Source organism: Coenobita brevimanus, chromosome 67, assembly GCF_032717465.1.
Source record: "Coenobita brevimanus isolate Jiangsu-jjx chromosome 67, ASM3271746v2, whole genome shotgun sequence".
In the NCBI taxonomy this organism is placed as follows: Eukaryota; Metazoa; Arthropoda; class Malacostraca; order Decapoda; family Coenobitidae; genus Coenobita; species Coenobita brevimanus.
In genome coordinates, this window is record NC_137020.1 from 32,122,331 (window position 1) to 32,147,189 (window position 24,859).

The following is a 24,859-nucleotide window of genomic DNA, read 5'->3' on the forward strand; positions in this document are numbered from 1 at the left end:
GTAAAATGCCAGGAAGTAGGTAGTACCAAAGGCATCAGTTTGTGTATGAAACCCAGGGACTTCTACTGTATCATGGTCACCTTGTGGCAGCATTGTAATGTTCCGCCAGATACAGATGGATAGATAAGTGTACTGGGAGAGTCCATAAGGAAGGGTAATAAGTTGGGAAGGAGTCATTACTGGAAAAGAAGTGCTTGAACCCCTTCAACCCAGCAGCGTTAACAAACCTCTTCAGTATGAGGCCTTTCCTAAACTGAATGGGACAGACTGGCAACTAGAAGAATAAACTAAAAAGATTCAGGGAGTTAAGTCCCTTTCGTCAGCCCCTTAGTTATGATGATTCAAAGTAAACCATGCTGTTCAAGATAAAATATATAATTAAGAAATATCACTCGTACAAACCATTTTTTTTTTTTACATGAAATTCAAACCAAACATATTTCCGGTTAGAAATGAGAAAATTAATAAAACTTCTATGAAAAACCATGATAGAAGCATAAGGATGGTAAAATTAAATGACGTTCAAATGGCTTCAAAAATTAAACAGAATGTTGTGGTTATTTGTCAGGGAGACTTAAAAAAATTACACCTTTTTTCACATGTATGCACACACACACATATGCAGGCATGCATGCCAATGCACAAACACACACACAGGTTAAATGCTCCTCTTAGTTGCTGCAAATAAACCAGACCATCACACAGAAAACACAAATTAAACAAAATCTTAATGCGACAATCTTTCAGTCTACCAATTCAACCTTGAAAGTAAATTACAGTAGATGCTCGATTTAACGAACTAATTCAGCCAACCCCTATTCCATTTTCCCGAATTTTCCCCTATGTCGAGTTCCGCAACCAAGGTTCAATATAAAGGAAATTTTTTCAGTATTTGAGGAAGTTTCCGCTCAATTCTTGAAGCCAATGGTCAGGCCGAGTTCCAGACAATGTGCACCTATCCTAGCAAACTATGTTAACCCTCAATGCTACACACAGCAGTCTGAACCCACAATTAATACCCACACTTAAATGCATTATTGTGTACATGTTAACAATGATACATACAGTACTTACTTAGTCATAAAATATGCACACAAAAAATAAGGTGAGGATAGTAGTGTACCAAATACATTACTGAAGTACAGTAAATAGAGATAATAAAATATAGTAAGGCTTACCTCCAAAAGTAGGGGTTCTGCACCTGTTGCAGAAATATGCCTGACACAGGTAGCCATACTGGTCCCCCCAAACCTGTGTCTGGCCTGGGGGTGGTTTAGTCACTGTCAAAGTCACCCTCCATCAGCACCAGAGGTGGCACTGGGGTGACAGAGGAGTTCCATCTTCTCAATTATTTCCAGTTTGGGCAAGAGAAAGCCTCACCCTCTCCTTTTCCTGAACCTTACACATGGTGCACGAAAGCTTTGGTTTGCTGAAAAAAAACACACAAATAAGGCAGCAATACCAAGGCAAAGCTGCACACACGCGGAGTTACTGCTAACAGCAGGGTGATCGTGGGGCCGCGCAACGTTACCGAGTCCCTGCCGTTGCCACTACCCAGGTCAGTTGGTGGGGATGTGTGGGAACACTGCACACTGTCGGCCAGGGAAGCGGTCCACTATGGGCTCAATGACGCCCTCGATTTGCGAAACTTTTTCCAGAAATTCAACAGTTTTCAGAACGGAACTTCCTTTACGGAATTATACTTAATTTTATATAAATTTTCCTCCAAATGGAGAAGAAAAACAACAGGAAAATTTTTTTCCGCTATCTCGGTCTTCCGGTAAAATGGTGCATAATAAATCGAGCATCTACTGTACTGTAAACTTTTGTTACCTACAATAAGACTATACATTTAAATCATAAATACATATAGTCTTACACTCTTCCAGCATAATTTCAGGTGCAGGGAAGTAACTTACAGTATCAGTCTCATTACACGAATGAAAGAATTACCGGTAACACCTCAAGCTATGACATGGGTTTCACATGGCATTTCTGGTAGTCTGTAATGTGCCTTTTAGGACCTCGCCTATTTCTAAAAATATCTGTTTCCTCACGTCATGAAGCAGGTGTTTATACTTGAAGAGTGGCTAGACTCATGGTGATGCAACCTTTCTCATGTATAGTAGTGGCTGGGAGTAGCTATTCCCTGCCCCATTTTAGGGTAGTCAACAAAAATATGCTACAAGTCAAAAACAAGGTGTCTTCAACTCACTATGAGCTAAGGCATCTAGTCTTCCACTTCCTTTCATTTTAAAGCAGAACATGGATTAACCTGTGTAAGGATTTTCTTACTGTATGGATTGGGGAAATTTGGGCTGTCTGGACGCTGCTACTCCTCACCCTGCCCTAGTGGGAATGGGGGTCCAGATGATGATGATGATGGGAAGTACAGCACTTATATGAAAAATTTTCGAGTTAAAAAGGTCAATAGTTCCCAATCTTCCCCAACCACAGACATCACATTTGATACGCATGTCACAGCTTGGGAGTTAAATATTCAAATACCAACACATAACTGTTCTTTAGTTCAGCAAAAGAAAAACATATAGAGTATATATATTATTTAAATATGCAATTAACGAAAAAAACTGAAACACTGTAATACTTCCCAATTCAACTCCTATATCTGTAAACATCTGAAGCCAAGTAATGCTATCTGAAACAAAATCTCATACATAAGGAAATACAAGAATATAAATACCTGTACATGTATTTGTAAGTATGTTTGTGCAATTTTGTAAAAAGCAAAGTTAATTTCTGCATTAGATTTACAGCTTTACAATGATTTTGCCTACGTATTTTACTCCTCCCTTTACCACATCTAATTAAAAAAGGAAATCTGAGGGGGCACAAGAATAAACTGCAATATCAACACAAGACATAAAACCAAAATTTATGAACCTGAGAAACTAAAATGTTACTGGAATATATATTATAAAACATTAATAAATTCTATACTTTTGAAAATTACTGCCTATATAAATTTCACTGCAACCCTAATTTGATATTGTACAATCGAACTACGAAATCCTGTGTCGTACTCTAGGTGACATAGAAGGCTTTGTAGCACCTCTTCCTTAGTGATTTATTTTGCATTTCAACCTAAATTGATATTGTACAATTGAACTACGAAATCCTGTGTCGTACTCTAGGTGACATAGGAGGCTTTGTTGCACCTCTTCCTTAGTGATTTATTTTGCATTTCACACACTCATAATTTTCTTGTATACTGGGCATCCACTACACAAGAAACTGATGATACAAGAATGGGCATTTTAGACCCAAATTCAGTGGTGCAAGCACAAAAATCTCGTGTTGCCAAGGTCGGTTAACCTAACTCTGTTTTTCCCACAAGGAACGAACTCTGTTATATGAGCTTTCTCAATCCAATTTTTCATTCTGTTATACAAATTTTTGCCATCCAAGCAGTCCTCCATAAACATATCTCACTTGTACAATGGAAAGTATAATGTGAATATATTGCTCAGGGAGAGGTGTTATAAAATCTCCAAAGCCACTTAGAATATTGACCCCTGTTGTGATGAAATATAAACTCTCTCTAATCCCTTTACCTCCACCACTGTACAATATTTACAATTCAACCTACCCTGGTGCTGAAGAGGGATGCCTTCATGTGGCTGCATCGATATAACCAGATGGCGGAGCAGCCTGATTATACAAATGTCTCTCAACTCCCTCCCTATTTCCCAAAAGGCTGGTGGACTGCAGGACGTCAGCCTCCACTCCACTAGATTTAATCCATAACAGCCTGGAACTAAACTACCTAATGCCCCTCGGCCCATATTACAGTCGTCTAATTAACAGGTTTGGATTTTACCTACCCTTACTGTCCTCTAACTGTTCTTGTCTTCTGCTTGAGTGAAGTTTGGATTCTATAGCCTCTAGACACCCTCATCACCCCTTGCCCCATTTTTACGGTCTTCTGCTTGATTGGTTTGGATTCTACACACCCTCAATACAATCTTGGTCCATCTTATTGAGTCTTCTGCTTGACAGGATTGGATTCTATGGATTCTACACACTCTCATTGCCCCTTTGATCTATTTTGTACAGTCTTCTGCTTGACCTAGGCTTGGCAAACACTTCTGAGTTCTCATTCCTTCCCTGGTCATTCAGGATGGGAGATACTGCAAGGTGTACCAAGCTCATTAAACTTGGATCAGAGAAAGGACTATTTTTTGCCACTGGGGATGAATGCCTAGAGACTGGTGACTGCTGTGAGCTCCTACACTTTTTTGACTTCTCAGTTTTCTTGCATTTGCCCTTGAGAAGAGGAGAAATTTCCACTCTAAGACTTTGGTCGAGATTGTGTATACTTTTCTGCTTTCTTATAAACATCTTGAGGGTTGGGGAGTCTGGGAGATTCTGTACCAACCACTCACCACCTACAGCATCCAAGGACTTTTCTTGCAAGCTCTGAGATGAATCCTGCACAGAACACGGGGAATCCTTTTTACTTTTGGACTCCATGATGAATGCTTCTGCCAATTCCCTATCAAGCTTGCTTCCAAGATCATAACTGCAGCTTTGCATCTTTGAGCCATCAATCGGTGTAGACTCCTTTTTTTCCGGAGAGAGGGTGATCAAACGCTGATATACCTCTGGGGTGATGCTCAAATCCCGGGACATATGGCGAGTGAACCTGTGCGGCGTGATGAAGCATGAGGAACTGGAGAGTGAATCGTCTTTGGTTTTCTTCTTGCTCTTATTCTTAGAGGCCGGAGTGTTGTTCCTGCTGGTGGTATCTGATGAATCCAGGGACAGAACAAGGTTACTGGTGTCACACATCTGGCTACTCAGGTGCTGGCTCACTTCTTCACTGGTATTGTGGTCCGAGCTCTCTATTGATGTCTGTGTCGTCTCTGAGACTTGGTAGTGTTCACCACTCTTTGTCAGGACCATCTTCACATGCTTTTTCCTTCCCTTTTTGGAACTGGTCTGCACACTTCCTGGAACATTCCTTATACTCTGTGCAATTTTTGGACTGATTTTAACACTTTGTGCAACATCTGAACTGGTCTTTATACTTTTTGCAAAATCTGAACTGGTATTCACACTTTGTGCAACATTTGAATTGGTCTTTATACTTTCTGCATTATTTGTATGGCCAGTGTCTCCACCTTTCATAATCCTTGAACTGGGTGAATTTTTTGACATTCCTTCCAATTCACTGATTTTCCTCTTCCCATGCCGACGCCTCATAATTCTGAAGTCGCCTGGAATCTCGGGATGTTTTCGTGTCACTGCCATTTTGGACACAGATTTGGGTGGTGATGTAGGCATGGGGTTGCATGGAGGTGAGGGCTTACTGACAGGTGAAAGGTATTTATCAATCATCTGCTGCCTGCATCTCTCTGGGCTATGAGTCTTTATAGGAGCAGAAAACACATTCATTTTAGTCTCTTCTGCAGGTTCCTTAATATCACCTCTACCTTTACCAATCTCTTTCTTTTCTGGTTTCCCTGTAGAGATCCTTCTCTTTGGGTTATGAGATTTTAAATGTGTGGAACAGTCACCCTTATTATCATCTACAGGCTCCTTTAAATCACCTCCACTACCGCCATTATCAGGCTGTTTTTCTGATTTTCCTGAGGGTAAATTCTCTACATTTTTCAGTGGCATTCCTCTCAGCTCCATCTTCTCTTTCTTCACTTTAGCAGGAGAGATGAAATCTGAATCGTCATCAAAAATCCTCTTATGTGGTTCATTTTTCAGGAGGTCCAAGTTTGAGAACAACATTTCCTCAGACTCGTCACTCTCTTCATCACTACTGGGCTCACGCAGGGATGATATTAGTCTCCTACAGGCTCTCACATTTTTATTTTGCATCCTTTGATTGTTTTTGGCAATCTCCTCCCTCCTCTTCCTCTCTGATGTTCTCCTAGTAAACCCACCTCTGTTCTCCATTATGTTCTCCTGATCATCCATTTCATTGGCAATCTGATCATACATACACTGCTTCTTTGGGTTAACCTTCCGACGCCTTTCCATATTTTTTCCAACGCTGCCTTCACTCTCTCTTGTCCTCCTCTTTTTGGAGGGAATTTGCGAGAGCCTTGACAGTCTTTTTGTCTTCACTTCTGAGCTTTCCTCCTCCTCTTGCTCATCAGAGCTCTCTTCACACTCCTGATCATCAGAGCTCTCTTCGCACTCTTGATCATCGGTGCTCTCTTCGCTCTCTCCTACGCTTTCTTTCAAACTTCGGGATGAAGCTTGCGATATTCTCCTTGATCTTCTCCTCTCCACATTTGTCTTCTCTTCCTCTCCCTGATCATCAGAACTCTCTTCACTCTCTTCTTCATCTGAGCTCTCTTCTGCTCCCTGCTCTTTACTATACTTGGCTAGAGCTTGCACAGTTCTTGATGAATTTCTCCTCTTTAATTCCACACCTTCCTTTCCTTCTTCCTCTGAGCTCTCTTCACTTCCTTCTTCATCCGAGGTTTCTTCAGTTCCTCGTTCATTCTCTTTTCCACTTCCAGATAAATGATGCAGACGCCTTGATGATCTTCTTTCGGCTTTTGAGTCTTCTTCATCAGAGACCTCGTCACTTCCTTCCTTTTCCTCTTCATCTGAGCTGTCGTCTTGCTCATTTTCTTTTGCACTTCTGGACTGATTCTGCAGGTGCTTTTTTCTTCTTCTCTCTGCTTTTGAGTCTTTTTCTTTTTCTTCTTCATCAGAGCCATCTTCGGTTTCTTTTTCTTCATTTGAGCTATCTAGTTTTCCTTGCTCATTCTCTTTTGTACTTCTTGATGGATTCTGGAAGCACCCTGACCTTCTCTCTGCTTTCAACTCATTATCATCTCCTTCTTCATCAGAGTTTTCTTCACTATCCTCTTCATAGGAGCTCTCTTCTGTTCCTCGTTCTTTTGCACTTCTAGACAAATTCTGCAAGCGTTCTGATCTCCTTTCTGCTCTTGACTCTTTTTCCTTCTCTTCCTCCTCCAAACTCTCGTCTGTACTCTCGTGTCTCACTTCTACATTATCGTCTAGAGTTTGGGATGGATTTCTCAAGCGCCTTGAAGATGTTCGCCTCTCCAGAGCCAGATCCTCCTTACTCTCCCTTTCATTAGCTCTCTCTTCAGTTCTCCGTTGTTTTAATCCCTTTCCTTGCTTTTTAATACACTTAGTTGGAGCTTCCGAAACCCTCAGTGACTTCCTCCTCTCCACATACACACTTTCTTCCTTCATCTCTTCATTTTCTTGTTCTTCACTGCTTTCTTCACTATCTTCTTCACTGGAGCTCTCTTCTGTACTCTTCTCCTTATAACATATGGCTGGACCTCTTGTTGATTTTCTCCACTCTACTTTAAAGCTTTCTTCCTTAATTTCTTTATTAGAACTTACTTTACTCTCCTGACTTCCTTGTTCAGTGGAGCTCTCTTGTGTACTCCGCTCCTTATAACGTATGGGTGGAGCTCTTGTCGATCTTCTCCTCTCCACTTTAAAGCCCTCTTCCATTATTTCTTCATTAGTGCTCTCTTGACTTCCTTGTTCAGTGGAGCTCACTTCTGTACTCTGCTCCTTATAACATACGGGTGGAGCTCTTGTCGATCTTCTCCTCTCCATTTTAAAGCTCTCTTCCTGTATTTCTTCATTACAGCTCTCTTGGCTTCCTTGTTCAGTGGAGCTCTCTTCTGTACTCTGTTCCTTGTAACATATGGATGGAGCTCTTGTCAACCTTCTCCTCTCCATTTTCACAGTTCCTTCCTTTATTTTTTCATCAGAGCTGTCTTCACTTCCTTGTTCATAAGAGTTCTCTGTCATATCTTCATCCTTAATTAATTTGGCTGGTGTTCTAGTGGTTGTTGATGATCTTCTCTCTATTTTTATATCTTTTTTATTTTTGTTTTCATTGCTAACCTCCTCGCTCTCGTCACTTCCCTCTTCACTTCTTTCCTCACTCTGTTTCATAGTTTCGGATGTGCTTCTTGAAAATCTTTTTGAGCTCCCTCCTGCTACTAATTTTCCTATTCTCTGGTCTTCACTACACTTGCTGAAAGACTGCAAGATCCTCATAGATTGTCTCTTCTCCATTTTCAACTCTTCCTCTGTCCTTTCTTCATCACAGCTCTCTTCACTTCCTTGTTCTTCAGAACTTTCTTCACTCTCCCTTGAAGTCTGGGAAGAATTTTGTAATTTTCTTGATCTCTGGGCTTTTGATTCTTCTTCCATTTCTTCATCAGAGCTTCCTTCACTCTCCTTTGAAGTTTGGGAAGAAGCTCGTAATTTTCTTGATCTCTGTACCTTTGCGTCTTCAGTTTCTTCACGTGTGCTCTCCTCACTCTCTTCTACAGATCGGGATGAGGCTTGCAATTTTCTTGGTCTGTCTACGTTTCTGTCTTCCATGTTTTCTTTATTTTTATGTTGCCTTGTGCCCTCTTCTGCTTCTATTTCTTTCGTAACCTTATTTTCCAAGCTCCTTGATCTCTCTGTTTTTATGTCCTCTTCCTTTTCTTCTTCATCTGAGCTCTGATCACTTTCTCCTTCACTCTTTGTGGCATGTTCTGATGGATCTTGTGGAATCATCACTGATTTTCTTCTTTTGAGCTTCAAGCTTTCTTCCTTTTCTTTATCCTCTGAGCTCTCAACAATATCTCTTTCACTGTTATTAGCACGTCTAGAAAGGGTTTGTTGGTTTCTCAATAACTTTTTCCTGACCATTACCATTTCTTCCTTTTCTTCTTCATCTGGACTCTCACCACCTTCTTGCTTATTCTTCTTGGCACGTTTGGAGGGGTCTAGCATGGGCCTCGATGAATTTCGTCTTTCAATTTGTAAACTTTCTTCGTTATCTTCTTCATCCGAGCTCTCATCACTTTCCAGTTTACTCTCTTTTGCAACTTTGGATGGAGCCTGCAAGGTCTTTGATGTCCTCTTTTCAGTTTTACAGATTTCTTGTTTATTTCCATTCGCATTTCCTTCATCATCATCTGTGTCTTGCTTACCTGATCCACTTTTCCCTGTTCGCTCCTTCTCTACAGCACTTCCGGATGCTGACTGAGAAACTTTACAAATTTTCGTCTTCCAGCTTTCTGGGTCACGTTCATCTGTGGTCTCCTCACTCACATGTTCATTTTCTTCAGTATGCTTGTATGGCGAGAAGGAAAGTTTTAATGACCTTTTTATTTTTACACCCTCTTTTTCTTGTTCGTCTGTCATGCCTTCATTTTCATTTTCCGTAACATGCTTAGATGGAGAGAGTGAAATTTTTGATGACATTCCCTCAACTTCTAAACCTTCTTCATGTTCATCTGTGCCATGCCCTTCACTTTTCTCTGGAATCTCTTTACCACTCTTGACTGGAGATTCCAAATTTCTTGATGATCTTCTCCTCTTGTGTCTTAAGCTTTCCTTCTCTTCATCTGAACTCTCTCCAGTCTCTTCATCACATTTTCTCTTCTTGTTGTATACACGTGACTGAGAGTTGAGGGAAACAGACTCGGACTTCAAAATATTCTTTCTCTCCTTGTTTTTTGCCTGTCTGGAAGACATTTCTGGCTCTCCAGTGTATTTATGGATATTCACTGATGTCTGGGCCTTTAAATGATTATTCTGAGGCTTATCTGTAGTTACTATAGTTTTTTTCAGGGCTTCTACACCACTCTGCATCACTTCTGAATCAGACACACCAACTTTGTTCTCCTGATCTGAACCCTGTAAACTTTCTCTTTGACAAACCTCTACCCGATTCAGATTTACACAATTATCTGGCTTTTGATTATGTCTCGGATTAATTTCTGAGGTTTTTGATGAATTAGTACATTCTGTCACATCTACTGGAAGTTCATATGGAGACCTTTCACGTATTTTCTGTTCTGCTAATATCGATTTGGATGTTGCCGAAACTTCACATTTTTCTTTGATACATTTTTCTCCACTGATTGGCATTTTGTTACTGATTAAAGCAGGATACCTTTCATCACCATCAGCTGTTCTAGTATCCACCTCTTCTTTCTTTGAATACTGTAATTTTTCCTTGAGTTCTTCCTCCTCACTATCTAGTCCTTCTACACCTGTATCTTCATCTGATTCTGATTCAACTTCATTTACTCTTGCATCTACTTTCCCCACATCGAGACCTACATTATCCTTCCCCTTATCCTCAACAACGCCATTACTGGTATGTTTAATATTATCATCCTTGCCTTTCTCCTCAGCATCAAAATTATGCTTTAAATTCAACCTCTCTAAGCAGATTTTCACTTTGGGGTCAAGTGGGATCTCTGGACTTAATGATCCCAAAGAGCTGTCAATATCTGCACTCAGCACTCCTTTGCCAGGGATCAGCTCTTTAGGATAAGTAACACTGGATGCTGTTAAAATTACCTGATCATCAGAAAGACTTTGTTTATCAAGGAGGAAACTAGGAGAACCTGGCTTCCCTTCAGAATTAATGGGAACTGAACACTGTTTTTCAGGAAGGAAGGTAGGAGAATGTGGCTTCCCTTCTGAATTAATGGTAACCAGTGATTTTCTTATGTTTTTCTGGGGGCTGGATAGGGTGCTCAAAAGGCCATTCAGGTCCAGACTGGGAAGCTCCTCATCTTCACTAGGCTCAACCAAACTTGAGTCAAAGTCAGAGCCAAACATGATGGAGCTGACCAACTCAATATCCTCTGGGCCAACACTTGGCATAATTGATTGGGTTACTTCTGATGAATGAACAATCAAAGAGGCAGAGTCTTCATCCACATTTGGCATAAAAGATTGGGTACCTTTAGCCGAACAGGCATCAAGAGAGGTAGAGTCCACATTGGTCAGGTCAGCAATCTCTTGTGGACTTTTCTCCATCAAGTGTTTGATGGGGTGCATTTTGAGAGGTGTCTTTGTCCGTGAGGATTTACGAGGGGTTCTTTGGGGTGAAGAAGTGGCTGGGATGATTTTCTGCACTTGTTTTGATGGGGAAACTAGCTCAATCTCACTCTCTGAGAATGCCACAATGCGACCAACTTTGACGGGAGTGTTGCTGTTGTCATTTTTGGGTGGCGTCTCTGGAATTCCCTCTGTACTGTCCTCAAAACTTAACCTTGACACCCGAGACCCCTTGCTTGAGGGGGAGAAGGAAACTCGACTGGATGTCCTCCTGACAGGGGTGGTTGGGGTTTGTTGGTCTGTGCAAAATGAATTGACTGGAGTGCCTTTCGAGTTTTCTTCGGTTGGGGGAGAAGTCTCAGGACTGCGGAAGAAAAAGCTGAGTGGGGTTCTAACTGGAGTTTTAGCTGGGGTTCTAATTGGAGTTTTAGCTGGGGTTCTAATTGAGGTTTTAGCTGGGGTTCTAACTGAGGAATCAGCTATGGTTCTAACTGGGGTTTTACAGGGGGTTTTCAGGATACTCTTTGGGGTGCATGGTGTGGCAGACCCATCTTTGCTTCCAGGTGTGTGTGGGTGTCTGGGGGGCGGACTCTTACTTGGGGTAAGCGTTAGAGTGAACTGAACCCTCTTGCTTGGCGTGTCTAGAACCCTTGGATGTGACGGGGATCCAAGGGATTCATTATGGGTTCTGGGGCTCTGGTTATACACTTTACTTAACAATTTTGCCTCCTTTCTTGGAGTCAAGAAACCAATAAAGTCATTCTCCTGCCCAGGTGAAGTAAACATCAATGCTTTGGCTGGTGACTGGTCCATGGTAATTTTCAGCTTCGATGGAGTCCCCAAAGACAAGGTACGATTTATTTTTTTCACTGGGGTCTGTCTGATGTCTAGATTATTAAATTTTTTCACTGGAGTCTTCTCAACACCTGGGCTATTTAAATTTTTTGGAGTCTGCTTATTGTCTGAATTATTAATTTTTTTCACTGGGTTTTCTTTAATGTCTATATTATTTACTTTTTTCACTGGGGTCTGTTTAATCTGGGGGTCTGGAGAGAAAGACAACTTCTGCTCAATACGACACTCATCTGGTAAGCTCTCCTCCCTATCATCATCACACCCGAAGATGAGGGTTTTCTTCTCTGGAATCCAATCCATGCTATCTCTCCTCCCTTCTTTGCTTGAAAACAAGAGCTTCTCCTTTGAGTCTGAAGCGTTAGCACTAATAATCTCAGAGAACAGGAAGCTGGCATCTCGAGAGCTCAGCCGGGGCGTGGAGTCAGAGGTGGAGGGTTTGGAGTCGGAGACAGAGCGCTTTAAGTCACAGGAGCCGCGTAGGTGATCAGCCAGCAGCTGCGTTCGAGCACGTTCCCAGTTGCGTGAGCGGGCACCGGAGTAGAAGGAGTTGCGGCGGGTCACAGTCAGACTGGCATGCAGGCGTCTTGGTGTGGTCTTACTCAACCCTGCAAAAACTACATGAATAAAAAAAATGATACCGTAATGAATGTATGCAGGCATTTTGGTGTGATATTGTTCAACTGTGCAAAAAATAAATGAATATATGAACAGATCAAGATATATGCAATTATTGTAACAATGCTGACAACCATATAATCACCTTAACCCTTTTCCGTCCTAAAGACAGGGAGCCTCATCTCTCTTCTACCCTCTTATCACTAGCCTCATCAACTTCCATACCGGGTACCTCATTTTCTCACACAATATATAATGACTTACTTTCCTAGCCTCATCAACTTCCACACCTCAGTTTCATCCAACCAACTCATTACCCTATCAACTTCCACACCTCGATTTCATCCAACCAACTCATTACTCTATCAACTTCCCATCTTTCTTAACTTCCACAACTCACTCCCTCCCTCCCACAACAAATGCAGCTGAGACTTATGTTTGGCATTAGGACTGAGTGATGTATATAGTGCTCATGTTCTCTTCTGTCCTTATTAAGCCAAGTCTCATCAAATTCCATACCTAGCTTTCATCCACCCAGCTCAATCCCCAGTCCATTCCCTAGTCTCATCAGCTTTCATACCTCACTTCCATCCAACACTGATTCCCTGTCACTTCGTTAGACTCAACAACTTCCTGCCACTTCCACAGCCTCCTCCCACATCCTGCTATTTCACACGTAAAACACAACTTTTAACACACTCACGTTTGACATCGGGACTCTCGGCGATGTGTGTGGTGCCAGTGCTTTTGCGAACACGGTGTCGGTTGAAGATAGTCAAGCCGATCTTTTCTCCTGGGGTCTCGGGAACTAAGACATCTGAATGAAAGAAAAACACAAAGGTTACAGAGCAAGAAATAATACATTTCAATAGTATTAAAAATGATAAAGGTTACAAAGCCCATTAAAGGAAAGAAACAGGCTAGTAGGTAGTGACTGATGGAGTCTCAGGAAATGATACATCTGAATAAGAACAAAAAGCAGAGATGAAAATGTAGATCATATAAAAGTAATGGTAAATGGTAATTCTTGTAATTCTGATACTCCTCAGGATGTGGTTGCTGCATTTATTGACTATCTAACCTAACCTGACCTGATCTAACCTCACCAAACCAAGCCTAATTAACCCTACTCTGACCAAACTTAACCAAAATTGAATTAAACTGTATGGTAGCAGCTACAATAAACCACAAATGACACACTTGGGCTGAAGGCATTAATCATTCACCCTTCTTCAGTCTTGGGATACTATGTTGTATCATGGAAGCAATTTGCTATAACGACCCCATACAAGATTAAGATATATGGTTTTGGATAGACAGACAGAACCACTTACCCTTTTTCACTCGGGGTGTCCTGTGTTCCTTCTTCCCTGTCTCTGAGGACTTCACTGGTGTCTTGTGAGTCCGACTGGGTATGGTGGTGGGCAGGAGGGTGGCTTTCCTTGGGGTGTGGCTGCTGCGTTTACGTGGACTCTGCCGCCTCTTCTTCTTCCTCTTTGGGTCAGCATCTGGGGCACCACTCACTGTCTGCGACCGCTGCAGTTTGGGTTTCCTGCTGTTGTTTCCTCCACCACCCAAGTCAAACAGATTGCGCCGCGCTCTCTCAATATTCCCACTACGCACATCTGTGATCACGGAATAGATTAACCCTTTCACTGTCAAATATGCACATGAGTATTTTATTCAAGCTTAATCCAGACTATTTTATGCAGATAAAAAAAGTGGTGCTGCAGAGGGATGTCTTCCTGCACTGGGACTAACATAACTGGACAACTCTGCTGGCTAGTTATCAATATCCCTAAATTCCCTCTCTATCCTTCAAAGTGTGGATGGGGAACTGTAGGTGAAGGGCAACATCAACTTGTGGTCCACCAGGTTCACATTCAATGGAGCCTGGGACCACAATATGAACAATAAAGAAAATCTGAGTATTCCATATGTTTAATGTTCCCAATACACACACACATGACAAAAGTAGAGTGTACCTTTGGCCAAGGAATGAGGTGTTGCAATAGAGTGGCATGAGGGCAGGATAGAGTGGGTGTTGGGTGAGTGGCAGTTCACTGGGGATGAATAAGGAAATGGTTGTTGTGTTCCTAACCTTTGCCTGAAGGAAGAGGTGCGGGGGCAGGCTGTGGTGGGTGTTGGATGCGTGGCTGTTCGCTGAGGGTGCGAGTCAGGGCACGTGTCACTTTGGGCACCACGATGCTACGCTTGCTGGCCTCCTTAAGAGTTGGAGGCAGGGCCGGTGGACGCCGACCCTCTCGTGACTTGCCTGAGCCTGGGTTATCTGAGCCACCGCCGCCACCACCACCACTGTCATAGCTTAGTACCTGTATTAAAGGCAACAGCATGTCTTTGGATGAACAATTCCTGACATCAGGACCAACTGCCTAGCCCCGGGCTCCTACGCTCTTCATGGGGCAACGTAGGATTGGATGATGGATGGATGGATGAACAAACTTCAACATAAAGTTACTGCTCTGGGAGGAGAAACTGATTATTATTACTTTAAAATACTGTCTAACCCCAGGGCCACTATGTTCCTGATAGGTCAGTGAAGGACTGGATGAAAGACATAGAAAAAGAATTATACGTAATCCATCCATCCATCCATCATCCAATTCTACGTTGTCCCATGAGAAGCGTAGAAGCCCGGGGCTAGGCAATTTGGTTCTGACATTTAAGATGAGAGTGACCAGCCTCACTCATCCCTGAGTGGCATTACATGAGCAATAACCCCAACCACCCCTTGGATATAAACCTTCACTGGCTCAATCTGACTGGAGTGCTGTAATTACCCACTAAACTGCCAGGTGCCATACTTTGGTTATATGGTTACCACCCAGCATAGTAAATAGTTTCCTGGTGTACAGGAAACCATTTGGCTTATCACTTAGTGTAGAGTCACCCACAGGTAGAAGGAAGAGGAAAGAATGAAGGAGAGAGAGACAAAAGAGGAAGGATGGAAAGAAGGAAGGAAGGAAGAGTAGAAAGGGCAGGCATCCAAGGGCAGCACTAAATCCAGTGAGTGGATGGTGAGTGCCTCCACCAACCACTAACATAAAGTACATCATCATATTCCTGAATCTGTTCTTATTTCACAGTAAAGATGGAGTATTAAAAAAAAAAAAAAAAAAAAAAAAAAATATATATATATATGAAACTGTGAGAATTCTCAAGTGCAGGCTTGGTATCCTATTAACAACGTGTGACTGACCTGTGACTTGACTGAGTTGGCTTGAAAATCTGGTACGGAGGCGAGATCCCTGGTGAGGTCTTGTAGGAGGGCGGGTAGCGGCTGGTTCAGTTCCTCGTATATCTCCACCAAAACCTCACCCATTGTGTCTGTATAGCTGGTGAATGGATGAAAAACTAGTCATGACCATAATAAAAACAATGTCACCATCATTATTATTATCCTCATCATCATCAACATAATAAAAACATCATCATTATCATCGCAGTTGTCTGATAGTAACAATAAAAAACAATGTCAGTGAGGAAATGAAAAACTGTGCTCATTTCCCCAACACTCCATGCAGTGAAAAAAATAAAATAAAACTATGCTGAATACAATCATCTGAAGTGACAGAAAAAATAAAAACCATTCTTAGGTTTGGAGGTAAACTCTACTCACTTCTCAAGCACCGTGTCATGTAAGAAATTTGCCATGGCTGTTGGGTTGTGTCGGAGGGATATTGTACGCAGGAGTCTGATAATCTCATCCAGGTGGTACTCCCGGATGCTGCTCCCACGGTCACTCTCTCCCTCACTGCTCTCATCCTCATCTAAACTCTTGCCTGATGAGGAGTACCCTGGAAGGTGAGCAACATATTTAGTTTATGGAGAGCCAATCCCATCAATTAGAATTTTTGTTTAAATCTATGACTAGCATTTCCACATGCCTTCAGAGGGTATGGTTAGTTAACGTCCTCTTACCCTCATTGCTATCAGCTTCATTGATCTTGCTTGAGGAGGAGTGCCCTGAAAAATCAGTACAGTAACAGTTTCAACTCATGGAGAATTACATGGACAGAGAGACATGTTACAGTAAACTCTCAATTATCCCGTGTACTTCAGCCAAACCCTGTGTTGAATAATGTGAAATCCCGGATATTGCATTGTACCTCCTGTCGACTCAATATTCAGCGTCAAGCCAGATACTGCATTATTATTCGTCTCGACCCTCTACCCTAAAAACTTCCCCACGAGTAAAAGATGAAAATTAAGCATAAAATACAATAAAGCAATGATACAATACAGTAACACACAGCTGGCTGTCACAAATGACGCCTGATATTGCAAAGAACCGCTAGTTATGTCCCACTTTGGTGCCGGATAATGCACCATTTCGTTGGATATTGCTTTAATAGGGCCAAGCCAGCCGTACCGGGTATTGCATTGGGCTGGATATTGTGAAGACTGATAACTGAGTGCTTACTGTATATGAATAAGGGTGGTATGAGCTGGAGAGAGGACAGCCTGATATTCTTATTCATGCAACAGTCTTGGATGGTGCTCCCACATCCACTCTCACCTTCAATGCTTTTTTTCTTTTCACTGATCTTGCTTAAGGAATAGTAACCTTCAGGCTCAGTGAACACAATTGGACTCAAGGGGAGAGAGCAAATCTTTTTTTATATCAAGCCTTTTTAATGTGTCCAGCAACGAAGTCAACAGGACACTGCACAAAGACTACAAATTGAAATTCCATTACTACCTATAAAGCTGATTTGACACATTTCCCCAATCAATAGTAATGACTATACAAGAAAAGTTGTAACAGACTGGAATACGTTACAAACATGGTGAGGACTTCTTTGTCTGTACAAAGACTGTCACCACTGCAGTTGCTTTGTTACTAGTCTACTCAATGATCTAATCTATCTACCGTATACTTGGCCAACAACTATGCTGAAAGGGGTCATGGATTTATGTTGTTAGAACTACTGCACTATGCACACGTCTCACCGAGGACCCAGAGCAATTCGAGGTGTAGCAGTGCGTGAAGCTGACAGAGGCGGAGGTGAGTGTCCGATGCTGAGGCCTTGTTGTTGATCTCATTCACTGTCTGCAACACACCACTGCCCAACAACCCTCGCAGACCCTCCTGTAACAATGCAGTGACTCTGGATTACACACGTGGCAAAAGTGTTTTCAAACGATGATACATGAATACAAAAATGGAGCTCAGTTTGTTTATACAGCTTACTTTGGAGTGATACCTATCAAATATATTCAATCCTGTACTGAACTGTATCATTCATATCTTTTATACAGGCTCCAACATGCTTGCACGTGTCAGCCTTGGTCACGTAATGGCAGTTCTCCATGCTGCTTGATCTCTGACAGCCTCCCTATTCAGTCACCCATCATGGTCACACTCATGACCTTGACCCAGGTCTTTTTCGGTGTGCCTCTTGCATCCCTAACCCCAACATTCACACTTCTCTCCTTAGCTAAATAAAGTCACATGAAGACAGCAGGGGTTAATGTTATCACGGGCTGACCTCTGTGGACGCTGATGTTGAGGGTGTGTTCCTGATGTGTGAGAGGGCCAGGTTGATGATGGTCTGTGCAGTGGTGAACAGGTCTGACCCCAAGTGACCTCCGCCGTCACGCAGCCGCACCAATGACCCCACCAGCTCATCAACATCCTGTGATGGACCCATAGATGTCAGATTTACCAAATGTATAGTATAGGGACATTAATTCAGTTACCATTCGGATGTCGTCACCTACCTAAGGATGGGGTGACAAGACTCAAATATAAGGACAAAGAATGCATTAAATGGGAGAACTATTAACAGCATATCCAGTGATGGCCAGACACTCATTCACTCACCATTCAAGCTCAAGAATCCTGGCACTGTCTCACAAGCAAGGCCATCTGCACGTTTTGAAAATATTTCTTTAACCTTCACATACCTCTCCCAGATAAAGTCAATCTGCTGATCAGCAAGTTAAAGAAAATGGGTGCCAAACCTTTGTCATGTGTTCCTTCATGCATAATTATCCAACCAACTCAATTCCCTCTCAATTCTCTGGCCTCATCAACCTTCATACCTCTCTTTCTCACATAATCATTTAACATATCCACCCACCTTCCTGGCCTGCCACACCTCCTACCTTGAAACTTACTAACAATTTACAAATACCTTTTTTGCCACCCTATCTATAACCATTCTCTCCTGATAACCATACATATCAAAGTATGTTTTCTTCAGTCCTATAACAGGCATTCCTTATTATACATATGAAGTGTTCTAAAAATCATCAACTGATTTATACAACTGGTACTGTAAATGAAAGAGAAACAGGCAAATCAGCTTCAAAGGTGGCAAAGGAATTTTAATGGGCATTTTTCTATGATTTAGTGAGGACTTATTTTAAAAAATTAAAAATAAAGCATAAAAAGGTGACTAAACACAAACTTACATTATAATCAGTCATCTGAAATGACTTACCTGAGGGTTGGCAACATCACTGAGGACCTGTGACTGTAGTGCCTGACTTTTCTTTGCTCGCTGTTCTGCTTGGGCAACCCTCCTCTCGGTCTCCTGCAAACGCTCCTCCTCCTCTGCACGAAGCTCCTGAGACGTACACACCATCATCATTTAATATGCTTATTAAAGGCAAGTTTTTACTATATCACTGAGATCATGAGTGAATGTAAGCTTTAATATCTTATGTAAAGATGCATTACAAAATGGATGCACTGAGATCTCTGGTTGTTGTTGTGACCTGGCACACTGCAGGGTGAAGCTGCCCTTCTCCTAAGGTCCAACATCCACTTTGGGGGATAGGGAGAGTTGAACGGCAAATGCATAAACAAGCAACAAAACTATCTAGCTATATCAGTAGCCTCAAGGCATCCCTCTACACTAACTCACATTCGGCATGCCTGACAAACTACAAGTACATACAGTAGGCAATGTAATCTCTGCATACCCGATACATGTTATCATAATAACCTTCCAATCTCCCATATTACATTGAAGTTAGCAGGACAGAGAAACAAGCCAGATGATATCATAAGACTGTACACATCAAACCCACCTTCACTTTCTGTTGGGCTGTAACAATATGACTTTTCTTAACCAACTGCTGAGCACGAGTGAGCGTTGGTCTTGGTGCTGTGGTGAGGGGTGCCTGTGGCCCTGGTGTGGTCTGAGTAAGAGGATCTGAGGGAGGCTGTGTGACATCCACCAGATCCCGTACCCCCACCTCCCCAGCTGCCAGAGGTAGCGGGATCTGGGGCCGGTACCTTCGCTGCAGACGCTCCTGCATTGCACGACGTTCAGCTCGACATGATGCTCTGAAACAAAGGATGTTTATGACTAAATGTACTAAACATTTATTAAAGGAATAATAATTTCAATGTATACTGCAGTAGAGCATACTGACAAGGTGAAATACTCCCATAGACAGTGCATGGAAAGAAGACTGAGTCTCCGTGAGATGAATCATTAAAAAAATCATTAAACAGATAGAAAACATTGACACTGCATGATAATTATTAAGAAAAGTACATTATTAATCAACAATTACAAGCAAAATAACACTCAGCAGTAATCACTGGAGTCCCATTAAAAAAAGAGAGAAGAAAAACTTGCTGTATACAAATTCTGATAAAGGTGATAATGCAGGGAGTAATAACAGACAAATAATGTAACTGTTATGTAAGTCACGATGGAGAGTTAATTGAAAAGGCAGTCAGTGTGTCTTCCCTTCCTTTTAATCCTCTGGAGACTCTGAGTGGCAGCAAGGTGTGAAGAAGGTACCAGGGTTGAGAGCGGCTGCCACTGAACCTCTTGATAGCTGGATTAATGTGTTTGTTTATAGACAGATAGATAAACAGACAGAAACAGAGGTAGCTAGATACAGACAGATAGACTAATGGGCATTTACCTTCTCCTAATCCTTTGTAGTGCGTGAGTAGTGGCTGGGCGAGGTGGGTACCAGGGTTGTGTCTGGCCAGCAGTAAACCTCTTGGTGGTGGGTGCTGGCTCACCCCCCAAGTATGGTGGCGCTGCCTGCAAACAAAAGTAAGCAGTTGCAATTGGAGGCTTATTCTAATCATTCATCATTAACAACAAAATCAGCAGCAGCATCAATACTGTCATCATCTTAACCCCATATCCTACCTACATGAGGTGAGGTAGGATCTACAAACAAAGAGAAACCAAATAAAAGAATCTAATGATTGACTGACTGACAGATATAAAAACAATAGGGTTCACTGACCTTCAAGTACATTTCCATCAAGTATCCCAAAAACCTGAGATAAGGGTCTGGGCACTGTGTGTGGTTATTAGATAGACAGATTCATAGACAGACATACAGATAATGACAGAGAGAGAGAGAGAGAGAGAGAGAGAGAGAGAGAGATAAAAACAGAAACCAGAAAATAAAAAAATAATAAGGCACATGAAATTTACACTATGCACTAACCTTCAAGCACTTTCTCAAGGTGTTTGCCACAAAGTTGAGTAGAGAGGGGTCAGGCGGGTGTGCTTGTCGTGATGGCGATGACGGTGGAGGTAGTGGTGGTGTGGCCAGGCCTGATGCAGACACCACAGCCAGGCAGGCAACACCACCACCCCATGGACTCAACACAGCTAATCCACCACAGCTTAACTTCACTATCTGCACCAAGTAAAGACATGGAAATGGTTAATGACAGCACAGGAATGGTTAATGGCTCTATAGTGTTCATCACAAGTTCCATTACCTTTTATTTCTTCTCACCCACTTCTGCATTTAACCCATTCACTCAAAACATCCACACCACACCAGCTTAACTTCACAACCTGCTGCAAATGCACACACACACACACACACACACACACACACACACACACACACACACACACACACACACACACACACACACACACATACACAAGCAAAAATTAATGGTCATACAGTATACACTATGCCCTTCATGTTCTAAGTGATTATGGCAACTGCACAACACTTCTTTCTAAGCAATTTATTCTGCACATTATATGGTTCCTTGTAGGTTAATTTCACCACCTGCCACAAACACGTACACAGTCATGGTCAACTATTAATGATTCACAGAACTCACTAAAAGGAATCTCTTTACTACAGAAGTGAAATTACACAGCCTTTCACACTATTACAGTACGGTACTCAGATTCATCAGTAACATGTACATAATATAAAAGCAATGTCATAAAAATGACAGAAAACTGGTATCACTAGAACCAGCTACATTACAAAGCCCTCCATGTGTCTTGCAGTAAGGAGTACACCTACACTGTAAACAGAAAGAAAATAAAATTAAAGTACCAGTATGGTACTACTGGGTATGTAATTTTAACAAGATGGACTGACCATGCTGAGGCGGTGCTTGGAGAGAATGTCTATGATGGTGTTGAAGACAGTGTTTGGCGCATGGCAGACATACAGATGACCCCCACCACCAGCCACGGCCACCACACTCACTGCACTGCTTGGAACAACGCCCACCACCACCGCACTGCCCCACTGACGTGAGCAACTGAAAAAGAACAATAAAAGAATATTGGAAATGATGTTGATGAAAGGCTTGGCCTAGGAAGGAAAAAATAATACAGATGGTGGATAGGGATTCAGGAAAACACTGGCACATAGTCGCAAAAAACATTAAGAGTAAATAAACTGGTCAGACATCACATCATTATCCTAACTCTGTTTCTTCAGTAAATGGGGTGCAAGGAATCTAGAAATAACAAAAGGAAAGAGTAAGAACAAAAGAGCTCAGATGACACAGTGAATCAGACCTTGACCTTTGATCTATCTGCACCAAAAATTAATAACTTCTTTCCATCCTCACACACACTAATATATATGTGCCAAATTTGATTTAAATCATACCAGGCAATCATGAGATATCTGGTTAAAAAAGATGCTTGCAAACACTATACAGATACAGACATAATCATAACAGTTACTCCTCTGGCACTGATGATAAAAACAGAACAGCTATTAGTACTGATTATATCAACAAAGAACCTAAATGAACCACATATCACACAACAATAAAGCATGATTATTTTGCTAGTCAGGTTCTTGACAGAATATAATACCTTATGTTAACTGCAATACATCACAACACCATATTAGGTTTTTATCTACAAAAGGCAATCCATACAATGAAACAGCTGTTTTATGTACCATACTGGTTAGTATACACTACATATGATATAATAACCTCAAGAAATACATATGTTTTCACTGAAAACGGTATATATATATCAGTATTACTGCAAATTCATTAATATAAAAGTGCATATCCTTTACTACTGCATGGCAGCTACCTAAATGAAATACCCAGTACAGTATATATTTTCGACTTCAAAAAAGCTGAAGGAGAATCGAGTATTAATTAAAGAGGCATCTGAAGGAACGTTGTGATTCATTCAATATATGGATATTTAATACAATACTTTAACCTACTACAAAATTTACATCACGGTGAAGAACCTATTACTGCATATGCATCCTAAGATTACCTAAACCTGTAACTTCAGGGACTTGTAGCACACATTAACAAATAAGTACCGTATCAGTAATCATCCAAAATACAGCTCTCACCAAACATGAATACTGTACCAAATACCACTGATCATACACACTATACCAACAATAAATAAGTACTGTACATACCAGTAACTATGCAAATTATATTAGCAATAGTTAAGTGCAGTACAGCCCCTAAATCATGCAAAATAACCAGTACATTATACCAACAGATCTCTCTCTTTCTGTCTATTGCCAGATGCCTTAATCCTGTAAGGGGTAGCCACAAAAAAATTGCCAACAGATCATATCATACTAAAACTCTAACATTTACACAAGAAGTTTGTTACATCCTAACCTGCCATGTACAGCCAACACCTCCAGCTGGGCATGTATGTGTGAGGTGCCGTGTGCGTCCTCCCACACCAGCAGTGGCCCCGGCTGAGGCTTTCTGGGGCGCCCCACCTTGCCCCGCCCCCACCACTGCATCCCAACACCCAGGCCACCAATGTGAGCTTTGGGGGGCCTGAACACTGAACTAGAGGCCTGCAACATACTAGATGCTTGCAATGAACTACAGGCCTGTGAAGAACTAAATGCCTCCAAATGTCCATTGTCCACAACCTGCAATGACCACATGCAGAAGATAAGGTAAATTTACAGTTTCAGTCTATACTCATTTTTGTTATAACTATAGTACACTCCAACACTAACATGAATTTTTATGACCAGTAATTCAAAATACTGTATATTAAAATCAAAACCTACTTCATTACTATAAGACATTACTTCTATTTAGAAAGCCAAGAAAATGAGTACTGGTAAATGAAAACAGTATGACAGTTTAACATTTGACTTATGAAAACTACAAAAAAAAATAAATGATCACTATAAGGAAAAAGGAGAAAAAGAAAAGGGCACTACAACAAAAACTATGCCCACATACAACTACTACCACCAATACTACTATTACTACTACTGCTGCTACTTCTACCACTACAACTACTCCTACCTCCGAAGATGAACTCTGGACGATGCTTGAGATCATGTGCAGTCCACCATTAAGCTTCCCAAGACCACTCTGTATTGCCTCTCGGAATTTAGCATCTCCATTTTCTGGCTCAAAATCACTCAAGCTAACAAAGTTCAAACAGATCTTATCCTCTTGAAAGCCCTTAACCATTGCTGGATCAAGGATGCTCCCGAGGAAATCATTTGGAGATATATTAGCATCCTTTCCCTGAGCCCCAGGAAGTCCACAGAAACTGCACAGGGCTGATGTATTGCCTGGGACGTTTGTGAAAATGATGATGGAATTGTATGGCCCAACATTTTCAGGTATTAATTTACTCTGCGCACCCTTGCTCCTGCGACGCGTGGCCTTGACCGGCGAGCTAATGTCCGGCTGGTCCCAGTTATAGTCCAAAAGTACCTCCTGCAGCGATTTCTTCAGGATAAAGCAGTGCGGTTTGTGGGAATCTGACACTCTGTCACTGACTTTCACTTGCCCATTCTGCCGATCGAATACCTTGCAATACCTGTCAGTGAGCTCATTTTCAAAGTCGTCGAAGCTCTGTTTGTTAAATTCACTAAAGTCCTTCCTGCTGGTGCCAGGTTTATAGTTACAGGAGTCATAATACTTGCAGGACCATCTGACGGTATCAGTTTGCGCGCCAAATTCTGTCAAGAGTCGCAGGCACCCGAGCTTTAATTTGGCTACATCTTCTTCCAGTTCACTCTCGTTCTTGCAAGTCTCAGCGAAACTGTTCACATCGAATACAAACACCGCTTGCACGGATGAAAACATACCAATCACACTAAATGGTTTGAGTTTTTAAGGTTTAAATGTCCACAGTCCAACCACATCTTTGAGTTTGTTTCTTTTCGAACTGTCGTCGCTTCAGGCTTAGCACACTCAAAAGGGGTGAGAAATTTATTGATTTAAGAACATCATTCTGAGTTGAATATGTTACAAAATGCAACCTGTTCCATTTTAAAAACTATTTAAGTAAATATGTGA

General features: G+C 41.7%; 1 protein-coding gene across 1 annotated transcript; it reads right to left on the bottom strand.

The window, feature by feature from the left end:
- Nucleotides 1-4,038: 4,038 nt before the first annotated feature.
- LOC145405482 (uncharacterized) lies at nt 4,039-24,646 on the bottom strand. Its single transcript, XM_080276834.1, has 18 exons — nt 23,828-24,646; nt 23,198-23,385; nt 21,669-21,838; nt 20,764-20,954; nt 20,221-20,345; nt 19,369-19,627; nt 18,777-18,902; nt 17,820-17,966; nt 17,281-17,419; nt 15,947-16,124; nt 15,527-15,662; nt 14,408-14,639; nt 13,641-13,931; nt 13,010-13,123; nt 11,851-12,296; nt 8,502-11,751; nt 6,768-7,010; nt 4,039-6,365 (listed from the first exon to the last, which is right to left on the bottom strand). The coding sequence occupies exons 1-18, from the start codon at nt 24,644-24,646 to the stop codon at nt 4,039-4,041; spliced, it is 9,381 nt and encodes a 3,126-aa protein (XP_080132960.1).
- Between the last annotated feature and the right edge of the window lie 213 nt (nt 24,647-24,859).